Consider the following 24,206-nt stretch of genomic DNA (forward strand, 5'->3'; position numbering starts at 1 on the left):
TCACAAATAATTTATTTATAACAGTAAAACCTCTTTTCATGTAGTCCACTTTAATCTAGTCCAAATAGACGCTTTATTAAGAAATACATAAAGTGTTGAATGAAAATGTCATTTGAAACATCTGTGTATTTGAGAAATATTGCATTTATTTAACTTCAGCTGTGATAAAAGTTTGTAAACGCAGCGCAAGCGTCACCACGGGAAGCAGAAAGTGTCCGACTTCACGTCTCCGTTTGCAGCTCCTCCCCGCCTGCACTCGGCTACTCTCGCCGATCACATCCATCCAGCCGCAACCGATGTCGAACACACCTGAAGACTTTACTTATCAATGATTGGCTCTTTAATTTAGAAGGCGGGGCTTCTTCGTCATGTTGGGTATTGCACTTTTTTCCCTTCATACGTAATTCACCGTCATCCTATAAAGTCCTATATATAAAGTTTATTAACCAATGTGTTGCTGATGATCCACAGCAAAAATTACTTTAGATAAACATCACATTTGTGTATAATTGTTTAAAACTGTTATTGCTGAAGTAAGCGTGTTGGACTTTCTTCCCCTGCATCGTCGGGTATGTTTACACAATATAACATGACTGTATGCGTTTTGGCCGTTCATTCACACATTCATATATGTGTGTGTGGGGGAAGAAAGTTATGTTATAATTAGGGCTGTTGATTTAATGCGTTAATTAGATTAATTAATTTGTATTGTTTTACTTTATGCTTTTTGGCCGTTCATTCACACGGTGCCTGAGAGAACAAGATTATGAAAACGGGTGTCAAGGAGAAGTTTTGAAAATGATACTTTTATTAATCATGCCCATCCCTAGTGTGAACAGGAACCGTTTTGGCAATGTTGTTGTGTAAACATTCTTCTGCAGTCTAGAATGGCAGAACAGCTGAAAGGTTGTTTTTTTGTTTGTTTTTTTTTTTTTTTGTGTACATGAGTGAATTTGCATTTCTTTCAGCCGGAGGCTTATTCATTTAAATTATGGAATAAAAGGGTCTTTACATTAAAAACACAAGCAAGCCCAGCCCAGGGGCCTATTGCACAAAACTAGGAAAAAGGATTAAGCCAGGATATCTTGGTGATCTTGTCCTCTGTATGTAAAATTTAGTACACCGCTGTCGTGTAAACAGACCCTGAAGGCACACTCACGATTAAGCTATCGGGGCTTAATCCCTTCGTTTTGTGCAATAGGCCCCAGGAGGTGAAAAAGTAACACAAAAGTAATGTAATGCATTACTTTCCATAAAGTAATGCAATTAGTTACTTTTTTAGGGAGTAATAATAATAATAATAATATATTTTATTTGTAAAGCCCTTTTCATAGTTAAAAACAAAGTGAAAAAACAACATAAAAAAAACAAAGTTAAATCCCAAAGTGCTAAACATAATAGTAACATAATATTGTAATGCAACATAAAATGGGTATGATGTCACTGCTAGGCGACGCACGGTCCGTGTCCTGGTTAAAATCGATTATTTCTCTGGATTTAAACATTCTTGGAAACATTTGGGATAATGTAAGTACACAAGTCAACAAAATATATAAGTAGTTTTTGGATATTTGAATCCCAAAAAATCTAACATGTTTCATTAATAATTATGAGTAATATTTTAAGTAAAGCCTCATGAAGCGAAGATAAACTAATCGTAACCTTTTTTTTTTGTTTATGTAGTGACGTATTAATTTACGCAGAACTTCTGCATGATTAAATTAAAAAAAGTAGAAGATACTCGTCTGCTTGCTAAGCTACCTTACTAAACCCGTACGTGAATAGCTCACCCACTTACGTCATTCCACTACTGATTTCGTTACGCATTTAGAAAACGTGCCAAATCTGTCACCCTGATAATGCCTTACGTCACCCCGATAATGCGCTCGTGCTTTCCTCCTGCAGGCAGCGGATAGCTAAAGCTAGAATGAGCCGAAAATGAGCAAACTTTACTCGTAATATGGGAAAACATCGCTCGGATTTGAATGAATGACGCAGCGGGGAGTTGTTTAAGCGTCGCGCGACATGTCGTCCGGTGACGTCTCCGTGCTGGAAGTGGTAACGGTCGTCGGAAGAGCGGTGTGCGCAGGCGCGGCGCTGACAGCCGCACTCTACCTGATCCGCAGAGTGTGTTCAATAATGGCCTGGAAATCGGGAGGAGCGAGCCATGCAGAGCTCGTCAACAACCTCCGCAGTGAGTTCAACACGACTAAAACGACCCAAAAGCACTGCGTTTGCTTAATAACGGTGGTTTGTTTACCTCAGCGCGCGTCTGTGTGAACTAGCATTGCGTTACATTGTGCGGAAAGTGCGTTGATACGCGTCAGGATACCATGCCATGACTTCATCTCACTGTTGTACGCGTGTTTGTCATGTTTGATCAAAACAAAGCTGTTTAAAACTTACAATCCGCTTCTGTACTCTTCATACGGCTAGCTAAGTTAGCTGCTAGCAGTCTAATATGTGATTAGTCACTCTCAAATCGTGTGCTCCGTTTATATAATCGTATATGTCTCATTTAGGTTCGTATTTTGCTTTGCTTTAACTGAACAAAGACTTTTCTTCACATTGATCACACAGTAGCAGCCTTTATCTGTTGAATCCACTCGGTCCTGTGAGTTTTATACCGTAAGAAACAGTTGCATACGCACTGATATCTGTTCAAATGTGTTGTCGTTTAATGCAGCTTTCGGTTGGAGTTGTTCAGTGGGCGTGGCACACCACGTGCTCTCAGTCACTGTATGATGACGTCACCCATATTAGTACTTTGAGCTTTGCGTTTATTAGCCACACAAACATGCCTTATGTAATATTTAGTTCTCCTGGAATCAAAAATTATTATTTTTTGTTATTATATTATAATTTTATGCTTTTAGCTCAATCTCAGTGAATGTAGCCGATCAAATCTATTCATAAATGAGTATTTTTAACTAATCTAACTGTTGGTCATTTGCCAGAGAGACTAATAATACTAGTCTGGCATGTAATCCTGATCTCCTGGCTTTATTCTGGGGTCAAGTGGTCAGTGTGCTATATTTAGTGGGACTTGCTAAGACAAGTATCACTGTCGCTGATACTCATAAGGTTTACGATTTGAACAAACTCGATGAATGCAACTTGTAACACAAATGTGACCATTCACCACAAAACCAAGGGTAAAGTTTTTTAAATTGAGATGTATACATCATCTGAGCACTGAATAATAAACATTGATGTATGGTTTGTCAGGATAGGACAATATTTGGCCGAGATACAACTAGAATCTGAGGATGCAAGAAAATCTAAATATTGAGAAAATCTTCTTTAACCCCTTAACTGTCACCGTCCTGTATACGGGACGCTTACGTTTACTTCATTATATTTCACTTAAATCCTAATGTAATCATGACAAACCATATATTGTTGGAAAGGTCTAACACTCCTGAAGATGTGTCCATTGTTTTATGATAAAAAATGACATGATAACAGTAAAATAGTCATTTATGACGTGAGTCAAAAAAAAAAGCCCCTCAAAAAAAAAAAATCTACATCATAACAGCAGTTGTTGTAACCTTTTACTACTTTGTAATGAAAATCTTTTCTTATCTTGACAAAACACATAATTTCTTGACAAAACACATATCATTTGAAAGGTCTGAGTCTCACTGTTCCATATTTGGTGACTGTTTTATGATGGAAGTGATATTTGGACAGAAATGTACAGGAAAATACATCAAATAAACAATCAATGGAAATTGAATGACACCCGGTGGCTATTTCTGGTATAGCGCCTAAACAAAATTTCATGGGGACTTCAATTTGTGTGATATCAACTTCAAATTTGGAACACAATTTGGTTAGACATATGGCTTTGATTTCATAGTAATTTTAGAGTAAAACATTTTTTGTAAAATATTTATTTTATATAATATAAATATATATAGTTATATTAGTTTAACCCCAGTTAAGGGGTTAAAGTTGTCCAAATGAAGTCCTTGGCAATGCATATTACTACTAATAATACGTTTTGTATATATTTTTCGGTTGAAAATGTACAAAGTATCTTCATGGAACATGATCTTTACTAAATACCCCAAAGATTTTTTGCATAAAAGATAAATAGATAATTTTGACCCATACAATGCATTGTTGGCTCTTAATGCGTCAGGTTTATTATACACTTTTGACCGGGTTAATTTAATACAATCAGCTATTTTTTGGTCTTGTGGACTGTATGTAAATATTCTTTATGTTAAATATCTTATTCAAGACAGTACTAAATAAAATAAAAAAATATTGTTTATATTTTAATCACAAAATCTTACTTATTGTGCCTTTAATGTCTCAGAACTTCTGTCTGTGAATGTAAATGTATAATATTTACTATGTTTAAATAGGCACAGGTGTTATTAATAGTGTGTACGTTTTGAATACCAGCGTAGGATCGCTGGCATGCCGCAAGGTTTTGTTGCTCCAGCGTTTCCGATGTGAATGAATGACTGACTGACGGAAACAAAAGGAACAGATCTTCTGTGAAACACAAAAGGAGATGTTTTGAAGAATCCCATTTGGATTCTCTCAGAAGTGATCTTGAAAAAGCTTGTGTATAATTATGCATATGAAACCTGGATAAACCTACCAGTGTGGATGTGTTTGTGTTTTCTGTCCAGAGAATGGGATCATTAAATCAGACCGTGTATATGAAGTCATGTTGGCCACAGACCGCGCCCATTTCTCTAAATGTAATCCCTATATGGACTCGCCACAATCTATAGGTAAGTTCCAGTCCAGAGTTATCATTTTCTTGACACAGTGTCATCTACAGCTGTATTGCTCCCATTATAAGGCCTGTTTGAGATGAGCAAAATCTGCGCAGAACCGATCAGCGCGAGATGCATGCCGGTTAGAAATGTGTCCGAGGGCGGTCCGCCTTGCTCTGATGTCATGCTGACGTATGTCAAAAATCTCTCGCGAGCGAAAGGCGGATGTGTCGGATTCTGCAGTCGAGCGCAGTTGCTCTCCACCGACTGCGTGGAGCAAAAGCATGATGGGAAACGACTAGCTGACGACACAGCTTAATGCTTATTGGTTTAAACAACCGTGATGTAAGGTTGTTTTTTAAAATATTTGATTTTAAAACTCTGATATCATGTTTTAATTCGTATAAATTATGTGTGAATATTCCCAAACTCTCGAACAGTGCGATCTCTCTGTGGGTTATGTGATTGTTGTCATATTAATACAAATATATAAAAACATGTGTAATTAAAGTAAAAATGCTTGATAAACAGGCCTTTCGAAAGGAAATAAATAACAAAAACTTTGGGTGTCTTGTTCATAATATTTATTTTCATATAAAAGCAACAGAACTTGAATTACATCCAGTTTATCAGCAACAGAGCGCACGAGTGTGAATCCCGCGATATCCGCAACTGATCTCGCTGGTGTCTGATCCACTACGAGAAGAGAGAACTCTAATCTCACACACACCTGATCTCGCTGGTGTCTGATCCACTACGAGAAGAGAGAACTCTAATCTCACACACACCTGATCTCGCTGGTGTCTGATCCACTACGAGAAGAGTGAACTCTAATCTCACACACACACACACACCTGATCTCGCTGGTGTCTGATCCACTACGAGAAGAGAGAACTCTAATCTCACACACACACACACCTGCTCTCGCTGGTGTCTGATCCACTACGAGAAGAGAGAACTCTAATCTCACACACACACACCTGCTCTCGCTGGTGTCTGATCCACTACGAGAAGAGTGAACTCTAATTTCACGCACACACACCTGCTCTCGCTGGTGTCTGATCCACTACGAGAAGAGAGAACTCTAATCTTACGCACACACACCTGCTCTCGCTGGTGTCTGATCCACTACGAGAAGAGAGAACTCTAATCTCACACTCACACACACCTGCTCTCGCTGGTGTCTGATCCACTACGAGAAGAGTGAACTCTAATCTCACACACACACACACACACACCTGATCTCGCTGGTGTCTGATCCACTACGAGAAGAGTGAACTCTAATCTCACGCACACACACACCTGCTCTCGCTGATGTCTGATCCACTACGAGAAGAGAGAACTCTAATCTCACGCACACACACACCTGCTCTCGCTGGTGTCTGATCCACTACGAGAAGAGTGAACTCTAATCTCACGCACACACACACCTGCTCTCGCTGGTGTCTGATCCACTACGAGAAGAGAGAACTCTAATCTCACACACACCTGATCTCGCAGGTGTCTGATCCACTACGAGAAGAGAGAACTCTAATCTCACACACACCTGATCTCGCTGGTGTCTGATCCACTACGAGAAGAGAGAACTCTAATCTCACACACACACACACCTGATCTCGCTGGTGTCTGATCCACTACGAGAAGAGAGAACTCTAATCTCACACACACCTGATCTCGCTGGTGTCTGATCCACTACGAGAAGAGAGAACTCTTATCTCACACACACCTGATCTCGCTGGTGTCTGATCCACTACGAGAAGAGAGAACTCTAATCTCACACTCACACACACCTGCTCTCGCTGGTGTCTGATCCACTACGAGAAGAGAGAACTCTAATCTCACACACACACACCTGCTCTCGCTGGTGTCTGATCCACTACGAGAAGAGAGAACTCTAATCTCACGCACACACACCTGCTCTCGCTGGTGTCTGATCCACTACGAGAAGAGAGAACTCTAATCTCACACACACACACCTGCTCTCGCTGGTGTCTGATCCACTACGAGAAGAGAGAACTCTAATCTCACACACACACACACACACCTGCTCTCGCTGGTGTCTGATCCACTACGAGAAGAGAGAACTCTAATCTCACACACACACACCTGCTCTCGCTGGTGTCTGATCCACTACGAGAAGAGAGAACTCTAATCTCACACACACACACACACACACCTGATCTCGCTGGTGTCTGATCCACTACGAGAAGAGAGAACTCTAATCTCACACACACACACCTGCTCTCGCTGGTGTCTGATCCACTACGAGAAGAGAGAACTCTAATCTCACACACACACACCTGCTCTCGCTGGTGTCTGATCCACTACGAGAAGAGAGAACTCTAATCTCACACACACACACACACACACCTGCTCTCGCTGGTGTCTGATCCACTACGAGAAGAGAGAACTCTAATCTCACACACACACACCTCCTCTCGCTGGTGTCTGATCCACTACGAGAAGAGTGAACTCTAATCTCACGCACACACACACCTGCTCTCGCTGGTGTCTGATCCACTACGAGAAGAGAGAACTCTAATCTCACACACACCTGATCTCGCAGGTGTCTGATCCACTACGAGAAGAGAGAACTCTAATCTCACACACACCTGATCTCGCTGGTGTCTGATCCACTACGAGAAGAGAGAACTCTAATCTCACACACACACACACCTGCTCTCGCTGGTGTCTGATCCACTACGAGAAGAGAGAACTCTAATCTCACACACACCTGATCTCGCTGGTGTCTGATCCACTACGAGAAGAGAGAACTCTTATCTCACACACACCTGATCTCGCTGGTGTCTGATCCACTACGAGAAGAGAGAACTCTAATCTCACACTCACACACACCTGCTCTCGCTGGTGTCTGATCCACTACGAGAAGAGAGAACTCTAATCTCACACACACACACCTGCTCTCGCTGGTGTCTGATCCACTACGAGAAGAGAGAACTCTAATCTCACGCACACACACCTGCTCTCGCTGGTGTCTGATCCACTACGAGAAGAGAGAACTCTAATCTCACACACACACACCTGCTCTCGCTGGTGTCTGATCCACTACGAGAAGAGAGAACTCTAATCTCACACACACACACACACACCTGCTCTCGCTGGTGTCTGATCCACTACGAGAAGAGAGAACTCTAATCTCACACACACACACCTGCTCTCGCTGGTGTCTGATCCACTACGAGAAGAGAGAACTCTAATCTCACACACACACACACACACACCTGATCTCGCTGGTGTCTGATCCACTACGAGAAGAGAGAACTCTAATCTCACACACACACACCTGCTCTCGCTGGTGTCTGATCCACTACGAGAAGAGAGAACTCTAATCTCACACACACACACCTGCTCTCGCTGGTGTCTGATCCACTACGAGAAGAGAGAACTCTAATCTCACACACACACACACACACACCTGCTCTCGCTGGTGTCTGATCCACTACGAGAAGAGAGAACTCTAATCTCACACACACACACACCTGCTCTCGCTGGTGTCTGATCCACTACGAGAAGAGAGAACTCTAATCTAGAGGTCTTCACGGGGCATCCGAGACCCGTGGACCCGGGATCCGACCCGGGACCCGTACGGGTTCGGGTCTATTTTTTAAATGGTCAGCCGGGTCCGGGTCGGGTCCTAATCTATTACTTCGGTTCCCGGGTCTGTTAATGTTGTATTCTTTGTAATACGTCAATCGGACTCAGAGAACACCTGGCCGTGAGAGTCAGCGCGGCTTGTGTGTTTTGTGTAACTTGCAAATTGCTAAATTAGGATAAGAAAAGTGTGAGCCGGGAAATGAGGTTTAGAAATACACAACAACAACAACACAAGCGCTCTCTCTCTCGCGCGCGCGCGCTCTCTCTCTCTCTCTCGCGTGTGCTCTCTCAGTCGTTTAGAAAGCGGGCAGATTTAATGCATGCGCGCGGTAATAATGTACTCAAGAATATATTTCAAATCAGCAACAAGACCTCAGGTGAACTGTCACATAAATGTTTTCTGTGATGCTCAAATTGCGTAAAAAAAGGCTCATATTTCAGGTTGCTCCAGCTGAGCGCGAGTGCAGTCTCAAGCGCGTGTCATGTTTCTATGGCAACCCGAGCTTCCGCAGACCGCAGTGACTGTAATGACTTAAAAAATAATATGAATGAACCGTCTTGTTTAATCTTAAAGTTCTGCTAGTCAGACTCAGAGAGATTATGGCAAATAAATAATGGTAACGCAAGCGGCCATGGCACTAAACGAGCAATAGTTCTTAGTTCAAAAGGGCAAACAGTCAAAGTTATTATGCGAATTAACTCATAAATCCGTCACTGTGAAATAAAATTGACTTTTACAGCTGAAATGAGTGAATTAAGCATGCTTGGAACAATTACAGAGGAATATTGTAATACATCACAATCAAGGTACAAGGAAGGGAAACAACGGCTATATATCGTTAGGTAGGCTGACTGAGACAAAGTTATTTTTCGCAGCTTGTTCATTAACTTGTTAACAGCAGTATATTGTGTAATATGAGACAATCGGGTCCAGTCGCGTCTGTCTTCCCGGTGGGTTCGGTTCCAGCTATCAAATAATAGACGGGTCCATGTCGGTTCCGGGTAATATATTTTTGGCATTTTTCGGATCTGCACGGGTCCGGGTCCAGTTTTTGAAATAATAGATGGGTTCGGGTCGGATCTGTGTTGAACATTGCGGGTCTCTTCGGGTTCGGGTGCGAATTTTTGGACACGTGAAGACCTCTACTCTAATCTCACACACACACACCTGATCTCGCAGGTGTCTGATCCACTACGAGAAGAGAGAACTCTAATCTCACACACACACACACCTGCTCTCGCTGGTGTCTGATCCACTACGAGAAGAGAGAACTCTAATCTCACGCACACACACCTGCTCTCGCTGGTGTCTGATCCACTACGAGAAGAGTGAACTCTAATCTCACACACACACACACCTGCTCTCGCTGGTGTCTGATCCACTACGAGAAGAGTGAACTCTAATCTCACACACACACACACCTGCTCTCGCTGGTGTCTGATCCACTACGAGAAGAGAGAACTCTAATCTCACACTCACACACACCTGCTCTCGCTGGTGTCTGATCCACTACGAGAAGAGAGAACTCTAATCTCACACACACACACCTGATCTCGCTGGTGTCTGATCCACTACGAGAAGAGAGAACTCTAATCTCACACACACACACACCTGCTCTCGCTGGTGTCTGATCCACTACGAGAAGAGAGAACTCTAATCTCACACACACCTGATCTCGCAGGTGTCTGATCCACTACGAGAAGAGAGAACTCTAATCTCACACACACACACACCTGCTCTCGCTGGTGTCTGATCCACTACGAGAAGAGTGAACTCTAATCTCACACACACCTGATCTCGCTGGTGTCTGATCCACTACGAGAAGAGTGAACTCTAATCTCACACACACCTGATCTCGCAGGTGTCTGATCCACTACGAGAAGAGAGAACTCTAATCTCACACACACACACACCTGATCTCGCAGGTGTCTGATCCACTACGAGAAGAGAGAACTCTAATTTCACGCTCACACACACCTGCTCTCGCTGGTGTCTGATCCACTACGAGAAGAGTGAACTCTAATCTCACGCACACACACCTGCTCTCGCTGGTGTCTGATCCACTACGAGAAGAGAGAACTCTAATCTCACACACACACACCGGCTCTCGCTGGTGTCTGATCCACTACGAGAAGAGTGAACTCTAATCTCACGCACACACACCTGCTCTCGCTGGTGTCTGATCCTCTACGAGAAGAGAGAACTCTAATCTCACGCACACACACCTGATCTCGCAGGTGTCTGATCCACTACGAGAAGAGAGAACTCTAATCTCACGCACACACACCTGATCTCGCAGGTGTCTGATCCACTACGAGAAGAGTGAACTCTAATCTCACGCACACACACCTGCTCTCGCTGGTGTCTGATCCACTACGAGAAGAGTGAACTCTAATCTCACACACACACACACCTCCTCTCGCTGGTGTCTGATCCACTACGAGAAGAGTGAACTCTAATCTCACGCGCACACACACCTGCTCTCGCTGGTGTCTGATCCACTACGAGAAGTGAACTCTAATCTCACACACACACACACCTCCTCTCGCTGGTGTCTGATCCACTACGAGAAGAGTGAACTCTAATCTCACGCACACACACCTGCTCTCGCTGGTGTCTGATCCACTACGAGAAGAGTGAACTCTAATCTCACACACACACACCTCCTCTCGCTGGTGTCTGATCCTCTACGAGAAGAGAGAACTCTAATCTCACGCACACACACCTGATCTCGCAGGTGTCTGATCCACTACGAGAAGAGTGAACTCTAATCTCACGCACACACACCTGCTCTCGCTGGTGTCTGATCCACTACGAGAAGAGAGAACTCTAATCTCACGCACACACACCTGATCTCGCAGGTGTCTGATCCACTACGAGAAGAGTGAACTCTAATCTCACGCACACACACCTGCTCTCGCTGGTGTCTGATCCACTACGAGAAGAGAGAACTCTAATCTCACACACACACACACCTCCTCTCGCTGGTGTCTGATCCACTACGAGAAGAGAGAACTCTAATCTCACACACACACACACCTCCTCTCGCTGGTGTCTGATCCACTACGAGAAGAGTGAACTCTAATCTCACACACACACACACCTGCTCTCGCTGGTGTCTGATCCACTACGAGAAGAGAGAACTCTAATCTCACACACACACACCTGCTCTCGCTGGTGTCTGATCCACTACGAGAAGAGAGAACTCTAATCTCACGCACACACACCTGATCTCGCTGGTGTCTGATCCACTACGAGAAGAGTGAACTCTAATCTCACGCACACACACCTGCTCTCGCTGGTGTCTGATCCACTACGAGAAGAGTGAACTCTAATCTCACGCACACACACCTGCTCTCGCTGGTGTCTGATCCACTACGAGAAGAGTGAACTCTAATCTCACGCACACACACCTGCTCTCGCTGGTGTCTGATCCACTACGAGAAGAGAGAACTCTAATCTCACACACACACACACCTGCTCTCGCTGGTGTCTGATCCACTACGAGAAGAGTGAACTCTAATCTCACGCACACACACCTGCTCTCGCTGGTGTCTGATCCACTACGAGAAGAGAGAACTCTAATCTCACACACACACACACCTGCTCTCGCTGGTGTCTGATCCACTACGAGAAGAGTGAACTCTAATCTCACGCACACACACACCTGCTCTCGCTGGTGTCTGATCCACTACGAGAAGAGAGAACTCTAATCTCACGCACACACACCTGCTCTCGCTGGTGTCTGATCCACTACGAGAAGAGAGAACTCTAATCTCACGCACACACACCTGCTCTCGCTGGTGTCTGATCCACTACGAGAAGAGTGAACTCTAATCTCACGCACACACACCTGCTCTCGCTGGTGTCTGATCCACTACGAGAAGTGAACTCTAATCTCACACACACACACACACCTGCTCTCGCTGGTGTCTGATCCACTACGAGAAGAGTGAACTCTAATCTCACGCACACACACACACACACACACACACACACACACCTGCTCTCGCTGGTGTCTGATCCACTACGAGAAGAGTGAACTCTAATCTCACACACACACACCTGCTCTCGCTGGTGTCTGATCCACTACGAGAAGAGAGAACTCTAATCTCACACACACACACACACACACACACACACACACACACACACATACACACACACACACACACACACACACACCTGCTCTCGCTGGTGTCTGATCCACTACGAGAAGAGTGAACTCTAATCTCACACACACACACCTGCTCTCGCTGGTGTCTGATCCACTACGAGAAGAGAGAACTCTAATCTCACACACACACACCTGCTCTCGCTGGTGTCTGATCCACTACGAGAAGAGTGAACTCTAATCTCACACACACACACACACCTGCTCTCGCTGGTGTCTGATCCACTACGAGAAGAGAGAACTCTAATCTCACACTCACACACACCTGATCTCGCTGGTGTCTGATCCACTACGAGAAGAGAGAACTCTAATCTCACACTCACACACACCTGCTCTCGCTGGTGTCTGATCCACTACGAGAAGAGAGAACTCTAATCTCACACTCACACACACACACCTGCTCTCGCTGGTGTCTGATCCACTACGAGAAGAGAGAACTCTAATCTCACGCACACACACCTGCTCTCGCTGGTGTCTGATCCACTACGAGAAGAGTGAACTCTAATCTCACGCACACACACCTGCTCTCGCTGGTGTCTGATCCACTACGAGAAGAGTGAACTCTAATCTCACGCACACACACCTGCTCTCGCTGGTGTCTGATCCACTACGAGAAGAGAGAACTCTAATCTCACGCACACACACCTGATCTCGCTGGTGTCTGATCCACTACGAGAAGAGAACTCTAATCTCACACACACACACCTGATCTCGCTGGTGTCTGATCCACTACGAGAAGAGAGAACTCTAATCTCACACACACACACCTGCTCTCGCTGGTGTCTGATCCACTATGAGAAGAGTGAACTCTAATCTCACACACACACACCTGATCTCGCTGGTGTCTGATCCACTACGAGAAGAGAGAACTGTCCGGCTTGCCTGCTCTTTTTTCACTCCTCCCCTCACTGCAGCCGCCTAGTCTCGCCTTTATTTCAGGCAAGGCAAGGCGCATCTCAAACAAGCCTATAGACTCCACTTCTAGCGCCCAATGTGGCCATCTCAGGCCACCATCTAAATATCAGAGAAATACATGAAGTGCCCAGGTGTAAACAGACCCAAAGTGATTGTGTGTACTCCTAGTCTAGAGCTGAAGTTCAGAGGTGTTGAGCAGTCCAACGCTGACATCTTTAAAGGGTTAGTTCACACAAAAATGAAATGTCTGTCATTAACTCCTCTCCCTAATGTCGTCCCACACCCGTAAGACCTCCGTTCATCTTCACACACAGTTTAAGATATTTTATATTTAGTCCGAGAGCGTATGCAAGTGTATGCACACTATACTGTCCATGTCCAGAAAGGGAATAAAAACATCATCACAGTAGTCCATATGAGACATCAGTGGGTTAATTAGAGTCTCTTGAAGCATCCAAAATACATTTGGGTCCAAAAATAACAAAAACTACGACTTTATTCAGCATTGGCTTCTCTTCCGCGTTTGTGTTCAATCCTCAAATAAAGATTCAAACGGTTATGAATCAGCGTATTGATTCATGATTCGGATCGCCAATGTCACGTGATTGCAGCAGTTTGACACGCGATCCAAATTAATGACATAAATTCCATTTTTGGGTGAACTAACCTTTTAGGCTCTTACAGTGCCCTGTGTTGTTTGTCCCTTCTTCCATTGTAGACACAATGTTAGTCTGGTGATGTGTTTTCTTTTTGGCATGAAGGTCTGTTTTGTAATTTCGCACAGGTTACCAAGCAACAATCAGTGCACCACATATGGTAAGTTAAAACTGCTTTTTTTTTAGCTAGCACCTTTTGGAATAGCAGTCATTGAGCTGATGAACGCTTGTTTGTGCTTTAGCACGCATACGCTCTGGAGCTCCTCCATGATCATCTGTATGAAGGAGCAAAGGCTCTGGATGTGGGATCCGGATCCGGGATCCTCTCCGCCTGCTTCGCCAGAATGGTGAGGCCCTTCACCTTCAATTGCAAGCATGGGATTGTTTAGGATTTTCACATTTCTGTTCAATGAATGCTAAAGTGATGGAATGCAAACAGTCGTAGCATACATGACATTTCTAAATTAGGACAGTTAAACTGTGTGTGTGTGAGTGTGTGAGTGTGTGAGTGTGTGAGTGTGTGTGTGAGTGTGTGAGTGTGTGAGTGTGTGAGTGTGTGAGTGTGTGAGTGTGTGAGTGAAAGTTAAAGTGTGTGTGTGTGTGTGTGTGTGTGTGTGTGTGTGTGTGTGTGTGTGTGTGTGTGTGTGTGTGTGACCTCCACAAATATGGGGAGGCCTAAAATGTTTGTTGTCACAGAATTAAGTGTTGAGCTATTATATTTCTTAGTATTGATTTCTTTAAAGAGTTTTTATTCCTACAATTATAATATATTTTTGTATGCTTTATTCTTTCATTTATTTCGTTTTGTAAGCTATGCCTTTGATGCTGCATACTCACACTCACTCGCATAAACACACACACACACACACACACACACACACTCAACTGCACACTTACACACACACTCTCATACACACACAACCAATCACACACTTACACACTTACACACACTCTCACACACACTCACTCGCATAAACACACACACACACACACACACACACACACACTTACATGCACACTTACACACACTCTCACACACATACAACCACTCGCACACGCACACTCTCACACAAACACACACATACTCACACACACTCACTCGCATAAACACACACACACACTCACATGCACACTTACACACACTCTCACACACAAACACACACACTCACACATACACAACCAATCACTCACACACGCACACTTACACACACTCTCACACACATACTACACACACACACTCACTCGCGTGCGCGCACACACACACACACACAATCACACACTCGCATATACACTTACAAACACTCACACACACACTCACTCTGTACTCACTCTCATACACACACACACTTGCATACAAACACAATAACTCACTCACTCACATACTCACACACACTCACACACACACACACACACACACACTTTCACATACTCACACACACACACACACACACACAGATACTCTCACACACACATACACACACATTCTTGTACATTTATCTTTGTGAGGACATTTAATGACACAATGCCATCTCCAGCTCCTTTCCCACACGACCGATCTCAACTGAGTGTCTAACCCTGACCCGAACTTTGACCCTAACCTTATTATAACCTGATCCCTAAAACAAGCCTTTAACAGACCAGCCAAAATGTCCCATGGTCTAAAACTCAAACTGGTCCTCACACAGACAGTTGTACAAGTACACACATGCACCCTCACACACACACAAATAGGAACATGCACACATACACAAGGGGAAAAACTCAAGTCATGTCTTTTTAGCACACACTCGCTGCCCCCGGCGGGTCAGATTCTCTCTGGATATGCTTCAGTGAGTAAATGCTTGATAAAGCTTGTCTGTCCACCTGTTTGAATGCCTTTCCATATTCATTTAGAGGTATACAATGAGCCCACTCGTCTGAGTAACAGGTGTACATGCGGACGCTGGTGGCTCTAATGTTTTAGGTTTGTTCATCATGTGTGTCTGACCAATCACAGGCTGCAGCCACTCCAGTTTTTTAATATGCAAAATCTGAGTAGTTCTGAAATTACTTCCTGCGATGTGAAAGGGATTAATGTAAAATGTAGTAATTCTGTTATTAGGTGTGGATGAAAAATTAGGAATTCAATACAAAGAAAAAAATGTCATGCCTACATTTTGTTGAAAAACCATTTATTACAGTTTATTGCAGAGCTCTCCATAGTGTGACAGTAGTTGTTGTGTGTTGTGTGTCACAGGTGGGGCCGAAGGGGAAGGTGATCGGCATTGATCATATAAAGGAGCTGGTGGAAGACTCTGTAACGAATGTAAAGAAGGACGACCCCAGTTTGATCTCTTCAGGGAGAATCAGACTCCTTGGTGGGTCTTTAGTCTCGTACAGTCGATTTTGGCTCTGTGTGATGTGCTTTATAGTATGTTAATTTTTTATAATAAATATGCAGAAATATTCAAATTCTGGCTGATTGATTGGCCAATGGTTTATACAGTTTTTCTGTTTAAATGTTAGTTAATTTCTTAATATAACCTACCGTAGTTTAAACACCAGAACATTATCACTGAGCTAGACACATGCAGGGCTTTTTGTATGTACGGATGGATGGATGGATGGATGGATGGATAGATAGATAGATAGATAGATAGATAGACTGATGGACTGACAGACAGATAGAGAGATAGATAAATGGACAGAAGGATAGATAGATGGATGGATGGATATATTTGAAAGAGAAGAATAGTATCATTTAGCAGTTCTATGGGCTCTGTGTGTTTGTGTTGTTGTGTAATCGTGTGTGCGTGTTATTGTGTGTGTGTGCAGTTGGAGACGGAAGAATGGGTTTTCCAGAAGAAGCCCCTTATGACGCCATTCATGTCGGCGCCGCAGCTCCCACAGTGCCACAAGCAGTACGTCTCCTTCAACCACACACACTCTGATGGCAAGCTGTGATTGTACCTTAAAGTCCCTGTAAAGGCAATTCTAAATGCATTATAATGTTAGAAATGTTACAAAGTCTGTGAACTGTAGTACTGAATTCAGAAGTTAGACTGGTAAACAGTTTTTCACCATTTGTTTAGGATTTTGTGGGCGGGGCTAAAATGGTGGCTCGATGAAGCACTGGAACCACCGAGCCTGAGCCAACACTATCATAACTAGAGCACATTCGTTTAATCGCGAGTTACACACAGCAATGCCAGTAAAGTAAAATATGAAATTTAATTGGAAATTTGGTGAACATCTTAAAGACGGCATGAAATCTAATTTTACAATTCGTATTTTTATATGTAAATTTGTAGTGTTTACTATTAATGATTTATCTGTACACTTCATTAATTAAAAAAAAAATTACCCTTACAATCTTTAATCAAATACATTACCCTCCTCCCTCGAAACGACTTCTCTTCTCTCCCGGTCATGTGCTATCGCGCTCTGTCTCGTTTCTGCGCCGCCTCTCAGACGCCTGTTGCTGAGGGCATTAAAATCTGCCTCCATTTTGTTACCAATTCCCGAAGGACGAAATCAAGCCCCGGCCTACATTTTTCCTAATTTCAGACGCCGTTTCACTCAGATATACATAACAATAAGGAGAAAAAGACGATCTCAACTTCCGTTTTAAGCCGACTTTAAGAGAAATGGATGTTTCCCTATTCAAAGAGATTCAAGAGCTGGTGCATGACTGAAACCGCTTCGTTTTATAGATGGCCGCCGAGAGAAAGGACTTGCCTTAAAGGGACTTACTCAGTAGTGATGTTCATTTATTTTCTATCGGTGTCATTTTAGGGTGAAATATGAGGTGTTCTTGAGAGGGTTGGTGAGATTCACGTGTGTGTGTGTGTGTGTTGCAGTTGTTGGACCAGCTGAAGCCGGGTGGGCGTCTGATTTTGCCCGTCGGCCCTGCAGGAGGGAACCAGATGCTGGAGCAGTATGACAAGCTGGAGGACGGCAGTACCAAAATGAAGCCGCTGATGGGCGTGATTTACGTGCCTTTAACAGACAAAGACAAGCAGTGGTCAAGGTGGAAGTGACTTCCTGTCCTCTGTCCTCTCTTCTAGGGCAAAGGTGAAAGGGTGTGGTCCGCAGCGGATGGAGGCTGAGTTTGCCGCTTGTCATCCTTTTTGCTGCTCCATGCCATGATGAACAGCTGCAGTTTTTTACTTTAACCCTCCAGCCTGATTTGACCAAAAACCATATTATAATATTTTACAATTTCCGGTTTGCCATTAATTTCTGGCATGGACTGGAGTTTGTTTTTATTTGTTTTTCCCCCTCAAAAATGCTTTCTGAATGATGAGACGTGAAAGCATGAACACAGTAAAACCATGGCATTAGTGCTTTGTTCACTCCGGCGGCTCAAATCCGATGTTTTTAAAGGACAACTCCGGTGAGAAATGACCCTAGGGGTAATTAACAGATGGTTTCCGAGTAGACCGTTCTCTGGGATGCGTTTTCATGAAAATCGAATGTAAAGAGTTTTATCTCTAAAAACAGATTAGCTTATAACGCTTGTCTATGGGGCACAGGGTAAGTGAAATTAAACCGCTAGTTAATACGACTAACAAGACTCAAAATAGCCTCACACTAACACGGCAGCATGATGAGGGTCCCTACATGCAAACCGCAGCATTGAGAACTTTGTAAGAGTACAAACAGTTTAATAAGAAGATACTTTATAAACACAGAACATTACGCATTTACAGACGGCAGCCATCTTGGAAAACAGTCTCGACGAGTCGAGCCACGAACGCTGCGCTAAGTGAGCTGGTCGACAGGAATTAAAGGGGGGGTGAAACACAGTTTCAGTCAGTGTCATGTCAATCTTGAGTACCTATAGAGTAGCATTGCATCCTGCATATCTCCGAAAAGTCTTTATTTTTTTTATAATTATATAAGAAAGATGCGCTGTTCCAAGTCTTTCCGAAAAAAGCCGAGCGGGTGGGGGCGTGTCGTGTGAGCGGAGCTAAATAATGACGTGTGCAGCAGCGCGCTGCTATTGTGTTGAGTGCGTCGTAAAGCTGTGTCATCCCTAACAGCGGGAAAAAACTTTATTCAAAATAAAAATATGGCTTTTAATCAGATACAGCCATACATCTATGATCCGGAATCAGACCCAGAGGCTGCAGTTGAACAGGAGCCGCAGCAAAAACGACTAGAGCAGGACGTCTCTATGTGGTACAAGTTATACACTAACTATATAATATGCTTAGCGGCTTGTGTTATTTACATATTTATACTTGAATTATATCGTCGTATTTTTGTCTTTGAAGGTGTACATGTGGGAAGTGCAGTTGTGCACGTGTGTTTGTGTGTTTACGTGTGGTTTGTGTAGACAGTAAGCGGACCGGTTTTGCACGGCAGGCTAGTGTTTACATAGAAAGACATGGAATAGTAGCGCATTTGAATGAAGAAGCGCGCTTATTTAGTTCAACATATTTCCCCCCTCTTTGTGTATTGTTGTTTGGAGTGCTTTTACAATACACAAACATAAAGTTACACATATAGTGGCCAGCTAAACAAATGTACACGCACTACACATCGCATGCTCCATTGATCAATTAACTATACGTGATCATGTTTGGGCTACTTGATGAGCATAGGCAAAAACACAGACATTTGAAGCAGTCTCACTCACCGCCTGCGGTTCTAACGTTGGGACCTTTATCGTTGGGACTGCTCCATCCTTCAGCATTAGGCGATCGGGAAAATCCGGCGTCGAGCTGGGCCTTGTTTATGAAACAGTCGGCACCGAAATGCAGCGAACAGATATAAACATTCGCGCAACTCAGTTGCTGATCCGGAAAAGCAAATTCCATCCACTGTTGCCTTAACGCTGGGTTTTTGGGGAATCTGTGCAGGACTGTCTTGGTCTGGCAACCAAAAACGCACTTTTTGAGGTCATTGTTAATTGTGCACATTACCTGTGCAGCGCAGCCTACGAGCCAGCGCTTTGATGGGCGTAGCCTGTTACTTTCGCTCTCTCCCTCTCTCTCTCTAACGCGCTTCCGGTAGAATTGTCCGTACGGCCCATACAAGGAAATTCCGCCCCCGTTAACGTCAAAGGGGACGCATGATCGCAAAAAACTTGCCGAAACTTATGACTAACCGGAAGTAGTATTTTTGACAAAGAAATACTCCCATCAAACATCCACCTTAACTTTTGAAACTTTGTCTATGTTTAGGATGGGAATCCAAGTCTTTAACAGTGTAAAAAGATCAGTATGCATGAAACAGCATTTCACCCCCCCTTTAAGGTTGTGAAATGTAATTACATAGAAATGCATGACTTATATCTGTTTATACAAGGAAAGAAGGTGTCCTATAGTTTCAATATTTTTAACAAAAACATCACTTAGCACAGCGTTCGTGGCTCAACTTGTTGAGACTTTTTTCCAAGATGGCTGCTGTCTGTAAACGCGTAATGGACAGCCATGGACACGATCCGGTGGATTTTTGCCAATGACTGCTTGTTCGATGCTGATTAATCGCTCGATCTTTAGCCTTATATACAGTAGAAGTCAATGTGTAAAATAATGCGTCCTTTGTTGCATGATGCAAAAACATCGAACTGCCTGTTCCTGTGGAAGGAAGACTCTTGGCATCGCGTTTGCGCCTAAATCATTATCATAGCAGCCAGATGTCAAGTGCACTGGGAATCCTCTTTCACCAGAGTCCCAAAGATCGGATTTGAAAAACGTTGTGCGTGCAGTTTGAACATAACCTATATTGCACCTTGATACCATCAAGGTTGCTGAAACTAGTTCCTGCACGAGTTGTGTTTGTACAGTATGCACATTTCCAGAGGTGGACAGTAACCGAGCACATTTACTTGAGGACTGTACTTAAGTACTTTTTTTGAGTGTCTGAGTATTATTTTTTCTGGAAACTTATGACTTTAACTTCACTCCATCTGAAAGACAAATATCATACTTTTTACTCCACTACATTTCTATCAAGGTCCTCGAAGTCGAAAGTCGTTTCTGTCGCAGCTCTGAAAGTCAGTGGATGATTTTTTTTTCTTCTTTAAGGTGTTTGGGTTTTTGCAGAAAGCCTTTCAGGAATCACTCTTGTAGAGTCTCGTGAAGTTCAATGATTTCACAGCATTTATTAAACACTGATTTATAGTTTAGAGCAAAATGGAAGAAGACGGATGTCCAAATGCTCATTTAGTGGAGGATTCACATAAACAAAGTTGATTCTGTCTTCAGTGAAGGTGAACAGTGTGAGAATATCAGATGTGTATCAGTGTATTGGATCCGTGCATTCGGCCTTAAAGTGACAGCAGCTTTATAAAGAGCTTTGTAACTTTTCTACAAGTATTTAAATGAGTTTAAGTTAGTCGTCTGCTAGTGTGTCAGATGGAGAGTCACTGACTGGCTTAAACCATGATGGCATAATGTGCATTTATACAACTATAATACAATAATGCGCTGACTTTAAAAAAGGAAATTACTTTTGATACTTAAGTACTTTTGAAAACAAATACTTCTGTACTTTTACTCAAGTAAAGAAGTTGTGTAGTTTGTCCGCCTCTGCACATTTCACTGGTGATGTTTTGTCTTATTATGTATCTGTCCATAGTAACTTTTTTTCTCTCTCTGTTTTTTGTTATAGGGATGAACTTTGAAAGGATGATCTGGCAATACTCATCGCACCCCCCACACACACACACACACATCCAAACGGACTTCACTGCGGAGAGCTTGTATAAATGCTCTATTTCCATACCTGTGACAGTCTGACGCTCGTGAAAGATGGATGTATTGATCGGATTCTTTTATTTAAAAAGGAAAAAAAGTTGAATCGGGCTTTGTGCTGAGATTTGTACGCCTGCAGTTTGGGAATTGCGTGAATGCATTTTTTTTGTTTGTGTTTCTTTTGAACGTGCAGGTGCTTTTTCTTGTGATGACTTCAGTATTACAGTCAGTTGGGTTGTTCGTGCATCTCAGCATATTGGGTCGGCTGTGCTGAGTCCGGCCTGTTATTAAAACATAACTCACTGCTACATAACGTGTAGGGATCTCTTTGCTCTGCAAATCCATTTTAATAGTAGCGGCTTGTGTTTTTCAGCTGAAGCATGTGCTTCCCAGGCAGAATCCACACTGCGCACTGGATACATTCACCATTTTAGGCCATTTTACCACGGTTATGGGACGCTAACCTCTTAGACCGTGGTCAAATCAGTGTAACACCGCCTCGAATGGCTTACTGTGGGATAATGTGCAGTCATTACAGCAGAATAAACCCTCAACTACTATCCCTGGATGCTTACCAAATAAATAAATGGACATGAAGCATTGAAAATGTGAAACTATCTTAATTTGTCAGCTAAAATATGTACAAACCACAGAATCCTGCTGTCAACCAATCACAGTCAGGTATTCTCACTGTAAAATAATATTATTTATCATGTTTTATCATTTGTCAATTAAAGTGGTTCAGATAACAATATCTCCATTGTAGTAACTAAAAAATTTAATTTCAGTGAACTCAAAATTGTAAGGCAATCAGGTAACTTACTTTTTTAAGTTAAACCAACAGTATTTTTTTACAGTGAGAGAACAATGTACAAATTGTGTTTAACAGCAATATTATAAACTACACCAATGTTCAATAAAAAGCTACATTTATTAATTATTATAAGAATCTAAAGAGAAATGTCTGCCGTCTGAACAAGTTTACAATTGTAGAAATCAGCTTCAGAGCGCAACGGTGTAGTTCAGCCGACATAACGGTTTTATCATATTTTACTCGTCATTTCGACCCCGTATTATTTTCTGTTCTGTGAAACACAAAAGGAGATGCTTTTCCACGTGACAAATGTAGGTGATTTTTAACCCTTGTGTATTGTTCAAATTCACTGACCTTTCGTTACGGGATGAAAACGTCCACTAAATTAAACCGCTGTAAAAATGTATCCTTTTCTTTTTTTTACATAAATCTGTTAATCAACCTCAGTCCTGATCAAAACTACTAAATGTAAAAAAACTTTTTTTTTACTCTTTAAATGCCAAATTCATTAATAATATGTTGCTGATTTGGGGAAAAACACACAAAATGACTTGGTGAATACCTGAATATAAGATCCCCCTCCAGACTGTTTTTTTGGGGGGAAATAAATCTGGTTTTGAACAAAAAAATATTTTATTTGAAATGTCTACTGATAATTCAGTTAATTCGTTAATAATTCATTTGGGAAAAACATTTTAACACCATTTATTAAATATTTGGATTAATTTGTCAATGAGTTCCGAAATGAACAAGTGACAAAAATGAATAACCTTTTCACAAAAATACAATAATTATGTAGGTCTATGAATGTATGTAATTGTGGTACTGTGAAGATATAGATCTGCTTTTAATCAAACACATCTGACATTAAAGTCTTGAAACAAACCAAACTGTGGGGTTGCAATAAGAGCAGCAGTACAAATGTGCCTTTATGCTGCACATTAAACTAATTCATAACCCTGTCACTTATTACACAGCCTATCGTGTTGGTTTACCCCCGTGATTTTGTCTACATCGCGAATATAAGACGACCCCCCATTTTTCAACCTGTTTTTAGGACACACCACGTATTGTATTCGGGTATATGCGTAGTTTTAATATAAAAAGTGATTGTGGACTGGATTTTTTTAACCTTTTATCAGTCTTGGACATGTGAAAGATTAGTAACAACATTGGCGTTGATGCATTAGTTTTTGTGCAGCGTCAGATTTAAAAATCTCCCTTATTTATATTGTTATACTCCATAGAGTATTTTTTATTTTTTTTGCACAGACCTTTCTAAAAAGGTTATGGTGTCGCCTGTTAATCAACAGTATAAAATTACACATTTGACCTTCCCAACAGGGAAAACCACCAACAATCAATAGGAATGCATGAGAATATGGTGTCATGGCTTTGCTATCAAAGCAATTTGTTATAATGGAAGTCAATGGGGCAAAAACAGCCACGAGGCGTAAATGAGGGAGAAAATGTGTGCACAAAAACAACAATGCTTACAATAACAATGCATAAAAGCCAATGTTGTTACTAATCCTTCAATTGTCCAATACTGTGATAAGAGGTAAAAAAATAAAATCCAGTCCACAATCACATTTTATGTTGAAAGT

General features: G+C 42.5%; 1 protein-coding gene across 2 annotated transcripts; it reads left to right on the forward strand.

Moving 5' to 3' along the window:
• The first annotated feature begins 1,860 nt into the window (after nt 1-1,860).
• Nucleotides 1,861-22,392, forward strand: pcmt (protein-L-isoaspartate (D-aspartate) O-methyltransferase). Of its 2 annotated transcripts, none has more exons than XM_067416752.1 (8): nt 1,861-2,194; nt 4,650-4,754; nt 14,229-14,260; nt 14,343-14,447; nt 16,337-16,457; nt 16,915-17,000; nt 17,940-18,153; nt 21,703-22,392. In XM_067416752.1, exons 1-7 carry the CDS (start codon nt 2,026-2,028, stop codon nt 18,117-18,119), a joined length of 798 nt encoding a protein of 265 aa, XP_067272853.1. In that variant the 5' UTR covers nt 1,861-2,025; the 3' UTR covers nt 18,120-18,153; nt 21,703-22,392. The 2 variants fall into 2 exon arrangements, with proteins under 2 accessions (XP_067272853.1, XP_067272852.1); XM_067416751.1 differs by having other exon boundaries at nt 1,864-2,194; nt 17,940-18,109.
• The last annotated feature ends 1,814 nt before the right edge of the window (nt 22,393-24,206 follow it).

This window comes from Pseudorasbora parva, chromosome 15 (assembly GCF_024679245.1).
Source record: "Pseudorasbora parva isolate DD20220531a chromosome 15, ASM2467924v1, whole genome shotgun sequence".
NCBI lineage: Eukaryota > Metazoa > Chordata > Actinopteri > Cypriniformes > Gobionidae > Pseudorasbora > Pseudorasbora parva.